General features: G+C 33.0%; 1 protein-coding gene across 1 annotated transcript; it reads left to right on the top strand.

Annotated features, from left to right (window-relative positions):
* The first annotated feature begins 2,176 nt into the window (after positions 1 to 2,176).
* Positions 2,177 to 2,805, top strand: LOC120149687 (ethylene-responsive transcription factor ERF017-like). The gene has a single exon (XM_039162419.1). It carries the CDS (start codon positions 2,215 to 2,217, stop codon positions 2,803 to 2,805), a length of 591 nt encoding a protein of 196 aa, XP_039018350.1. The 5' UTR covers positions 2,177 to 2,214.
* Positions 2,806 to 6,000: the final 3,195 nt, after the last annotated feature.

Here is a 6,000-nt window from a genome sequence, read left to right as displayed (position 1 = left end):
CCTAAAATACACACGTTGACTAAAATGTTTAATTATCATACTTATTTTACAAGATTCAACTGAGATTCCTCTCGATGATTGTAATACATCCTACCCGACTTGAACGCTCGATCGAATAGATGACATCATATCTGGACGATAAACTAATTTCAAAAGCTTTTAGAACTTACAATAAGCATTCTCAAAAACAGGGATCAAAATATGCAGGTGCAAAATTTCAAGAGTCTATTTGAAAAGAAACCAAAATTCAGTTGAGACTTTAATTATACGTAAATTGAATAAAAGACATCGGTACTTTACTTTGAATATCGATACTCCCTGAAAGATATCGATACTGAAGAAATATACCTATATCAATTTTGATTATTTAAAAAGAAATTTGAACAATTTGATAAGACATTGATATGTATTTATATAGTATGAATACCTTACAAATAAATTATAAAATATGCAATTTAATTTACCTAGAACCCTATAAATAAAATACGAAAACAGAATGCATCTATTTGGAACACACTTGAAATCTTCTTAGGTGATATATTGGATTCCTGTGAAGATTTTAACATGCTGAGTTCTAAAAGTGCACTTAATCAAACTTTACATACAAATTGCTCCTTTACTTTTATCGATATTGCTTTTAAAAAGTGATCTTTAAAAATAATGTTAAAAAATGTTTTAAAAATGATTTTTTAAATTAAGTCTAAGATTTTTGTGTTCAGTATTGTTGTTAAAAAAGTACTTTTGAAAGGATAAAATATTCATTTTAGACATGACATTCTAAATTAAAAACAAGTTAATTTAATTGATATATAAATTATTTAATATTATGATATATAAAATAAACCAATTTAAATTACAAAAATATAAAAAATTATGACATTTCATTAATATTTTTTTAATATATAAAATAAAAAATTTAAACTTTTCTAAGTATTTAATATGAATTGTGGACTTAAATGAAAAATTAGTCTTTAATTGCACGAGTCTAATATGTTTAATATTTCTAAGTAATTAATATGTTTTGGACTATAAATTATGTTTGCACAACATTTAATATCAATAAATTAAATAATTAAGGATAAAAATATAATTTCATTTGATTTTTGACATCAAAAAGCTAGAAATTGTAACTTTTAAGATGAAAAAGTAATTTTCTATTCATGATTTTAACTTTAAAAAAAATTAGTTAACCCTTACTCCCATATGTAATGGGATAAGGGGGAGGTAGAATAGTAGGCTGCCCCAAACGTCAGGTTTAGAGCAACTTCCGTAGGAGACCTTCAAATTATGAAATGGCCTCCGTGAGACTCGATCCTACAACCCCAAGATTAAGAGCCTTATGCTCTACCAACTGAGCTGGATGGTCATTTCATAATTTTAACTTTAAAGTGTTTGACATTACTTGTGAGATGGAAAGAAACTTTTTCACCTTGAAAAGCACACTTTTAAATAAAAAGATTCCTAAAGCAAAATTTAACGTATTGAGTAATTTAACTGAACATGACATTTACAGAAGTAAATTTCTCAAAACTTATCAAAGACTTATAAATCATAATAAAAAGAATACCAAGTTATATGATTCTATGTAGAGGTCTATATTACATGAAAAGAAAATTGTATACCTCCAATAATTCTATGTAGAGATCTTAAAGATGATAAGCGATACAATTAGTAAGAAGTATATATAAAAGATTTAATATAATATACAATGTAAATAATTAATATACTAGTTTGTTTGTAGCAGTTAATTTGCTTCTTGGGATAATACAATAACTTATCAAAAAAGATTAAAGATATTTTAATTTAAGAATCAATTGACATGTTTTAAAATTTAGTAATAATTTGGGGACTCTAGTGTAATTAACCCAAAATAAATAAATAAAACAGCTGTAGATGAATTTGGGCACGAGTAATACAAGGCCCACGTGGTGGAAAATATTTTTTTCTCCCGGGTACGTAATAGTTACAGCATTACGCCACGTGTCCGTCCTTTAGCGTTTTACGGCTTGTAAAATCCAAATCAAACGCGCCTCACTTTCTTTGACTGATCACTCTCCGGTCAGAGTGTCATCACTTCTTCCTCAACCTCCGCCACTCCACGTATAAATTAGAGCCGCAAATTCCCATATTTTCTCAAACCAAAACCATCAAATCTCTTACTGTAAGTATTTTAACAATTCCCAAGATAGAAAAAACAAAACTCCAGGCCCAACAATGGTGAAGCAACACGTAAGCCAGAGCCATGATGCGACCGAGACCCAGAGAATCCATTCGCGATTCAAGGGTGCTCGAAAGCGAAAATGGGGGAAATGGGTGTCGGAGATCAGACTACCCAACAGTCGGGAAAGGATTTGGCTGGGATCTTACAACACCGCCGAGAAGGCGGCACGAGCTTTCGACGCTGCTCTTTTCTGTTTACGCGGCCGTTCTGCTAAGTTCAACTTCCCAGATAATCCACCGGATATAGCCGGTGGAAGGACTTTGACGACGTCAGAAATCCAAGCAGTCGCAGCACGTTTTGCCAACTCGGAGCCTCCGATGACCCATTCGGAGCAGTACACCTATGGGTTTCAAACTGAACCCCCTTCGCCGTCGGTTTCAGTCGACACAGCAAGGTACGACGGTGAGTTGTCCGTTGACGGGTCGTTTCTGGATGCTTTGAAAAAGGGTTCGGGTTATGGGATATTTCCCGAATTGGATGACTTTTCAATTGATTTTCTGGGATCATTGATGCCTGAGATCGAGTGTGAAGAAGATAATCTTGACGAGATTTCAAATCCAGAATATTTTCTTTGGAATTTCTGAACTTGAACCAAATTCTAGGCACTTTAATAACCAAATATATATTTGGAGGGGGCAATTTTTGTACGTCCCATATACTTTCTGCTAATGTATTATATGAATAATATTGTATTGAAAGTATAATTTAATCGAAGAAGAAACGTAAAGCAAAGCTTTGTAGTAGTTTTTCTTCATCTCTCCATCTATCGTTTGTGAGATATGAGAGCGGATCATGCATGAGAATTGTTAGTAATTTTATTGTAGTAAGCATGAGAGAGTTTGTGAGACATTTTCCTTGAGAGCTTTATTATTCTTTTTGGATATAATAAAGTTTTAAAACGTCCCAAAGTAGGAGTATGAAATTGGTTTAGCTCAAAAGTTCTTTATATAAACAATGTAAAGTTACTTCTACCTAACACTAATAATTATTGGTATAAGGTGTGTTCTTGTACAGTATCACTTTTTACTTGGGAGTATCAACTGATATTACGTGGTGTAATATTAGATTTTCATATAAGATGTAACGCCCTTAAGTTTCTTGATTATCGAAATCATAAATATTGAACTTTAAACCCCAGACTTTGTCTCAATATTATAGAACTTTGAAGAAATGTCAAGAATCAGGACTCTGATTGCACAAACGTGAAGAATGAAGGATTCGATTGTAAAAAAAAAGGCAAAATCTTTATGGCAAAGCGTGTAAACCAAAAGTAGATATTAATACATTATTGAGAGTATAGATACTTATGGTAAGATATTGATAAAGGTATTTTGGTCTATAAAGATGGTCTAGTCATTTTCCTTGACTCAAGGGCACACTAGATATCCATAGGACAAGAACAAGAATCTTAATTATTAACCATGGATCTTATAATTTATCCATTCATTTTTTTTTGCTTTTAACCTCTACCATTAATCAGGGTATTTTAGTAATTTACTATCAATTACTCGAATATCATGTCATGTTATCATATCAATCCATTATCCATTACTCAAATATCATATCATGCAATCATATCAGACCAACAAAGCATTAAACTTATGAAAGTCATGAAACACTTCAATATTCGAGGTGTACTAATCTTATTCACATGACTTGACATCATTCACCTTCGATTTTGTGACGATAATGCACTTCTAATGATACAAAATTTCGATTTGATATCCTCAAATAGATAGAAATAACGCCATACATTAATAACGGGATAATACATATGATATTCAAATAAAACAGATCGAATAGGAGAAGCTAACGCTAAAACTCAACTCACTTGTCAAAGTCAACGCGCTCAAAAGTCAAAGTTAATGTGATGAACGAGTCAACTCGGCTTAACAACTCGGTCACTTATCTAGATAACTCAGTGTCTCGGCTCAACAACTCGTCTAGACGGCGCTTGGCTTAACTAGATAGCTTGGTGTCTCGGTTTAATGGCTTGACGAAACGGTTCAGTGATTCGACTCAATGGCTTGATTTAACTCATTTAGGTTGGCTCGATCAAACTGAGCCAGTGACTAGGCCTTCAAAGTAGGTCGACTATTGGACAAACTACTGGGTCATCAGGTGAGCTTGGCAGAGTAGAGTGGGCTCACACTATTGGGCTCTCATGTGGGTCTATTGCTACTGGGCTAGCATCTCAAGCTCAATAGTTTTAGATTTTTTTATTTTGTCTAGGATCGACAGGGATTATTGAAGGCACCAACACCAATGAGAAACTCACCGGCAAAAGAGACGTACGATGATCGTTCTTTTCCCAATAATGAAGAAAAAAATTAAATGGAGGGAATATGAGAAGAGAAAAAAGAGAGGGAGAAAGAAAAGAGATCTCATTGGTGACAGTTGGATCTACAACCATGACGTTGAGGTCAACCTTCGAGTAAAAATCATCTTGAACGGAGAGTTGATGTCAATAGATGGCAACCGAAAATCACCTCGCGACGGCTAGGAGTAGCATGCAAAAAAAAAAAAAAAAAGAAGGGGAAGAAGGGGGGAAAGAAACTTAAACGGCCAATCAAACGGGATAAAAATGACATATTTGCTAAAATTTTCTTGTTTATACTTGGGACTTAAATCAACCTAATTTATGACTTTAAACCAAGAAGAATTAAGTACGAACCAACCGCACTATTTTATGGATTTTTTTTTTATAAACCTGGGTGGAAATTCATCTTAGTTCTTATCACACATGTGCTTTTATATTTTACGGATCAAAGGAGGAATTCTAACGCTCGACAAATCTCGCAATTAAATGAATGTAATGTGGTGTAACGTGGCTGCGTCACATCATAGATTTAGAGAAGTTGACACATTTAGTTGAAGATTGGTTGTTTTAACATTTATCTTTCGAGGAATGTGTAGGATGATCCGAGTAAAAACATTATCGAAAGATGTCTTCTTCATCTTAAATTTTGGGCGTGATATCACATGTTTTTTTTATGCTCACGTGTTGACAAATCATTTGTCTTCTCTATCATATTTAGATCATTCCATTTCTTATTTGACACATAAATAAGTAATTATTCAAATGATATTTTTTTGTTATAGTTAATGTAAATATTTTTTTCATGTTAAAGAAATGGTAAAAGAAATTTAAGTCATCGTGATATCTCGAAGAAAGTTCGAGATATCAAGTTATTGATCAAGCATAAAATAGGATTAGAGGAGTGTTTTAATAATTAAAATTTTCATATTATGGTTCCAATAGATGTCTTATTTAAATATAGGATTAACGGCTTGAATTCCACTTGAGCCGAATGGTTAATGAGATGTATGATAAGCGATTGTGCCTCTTATATGTTACATTATTGTTGAATGACATAGAAGTGATCATGTTCTTTGTCAGTTTGGTTTCTATTTAGGTCTATTCCAGGACCAACTATTGACTTAGATAATTTACACAAAGTTGATAGATGATGTGAGACACGTTATGATCGTATTCCCAATCACCATTTTTCCCCCCAAGTCTTGATATGATGATTTCGAGTGATTACATGAGATGGTTCATGCAACACGGGAAGCCATATCTACTATCTGATTTAGAATGAACCAGATCTATAAGCGTCCTCCAATGCAACATCATCATCCCACAACTAATTAAAAAAGAGCGAAACCTTTCGATTTGTCCTCATCATTACCATTCAAAGTAACACATCATACACCATTGATAGTACTGTTGCAATATTCACCATATTGTATTCCACCAGTGTCGAGTTCATGACAAA

Source organism: Hibiscus syriacus, unplaced genomic scaffold, assembly GCF_006381635.1.
Source record: "Hibiscus syriacus cultivar Baekdansim isolate YM2019G1 unplaced genomic scaffold, ASM638163v2 tig00111008_pilon, whole genome shotgun sequence".
In the NCBI taxonomy this organism is placed as follows: domain Eukaryota; kingdom Viridiplantae; phylum Streptophyta; class Magnoliopsida; order Malvales; family Malvaceae; genus Hibiscus; species Hibiscus syriacus.
The sequence above is the reverse complement of the archived record's forward strand: the minus strand, read 5'-3'. Positions and strand labels throughout refer to the sequence as shown.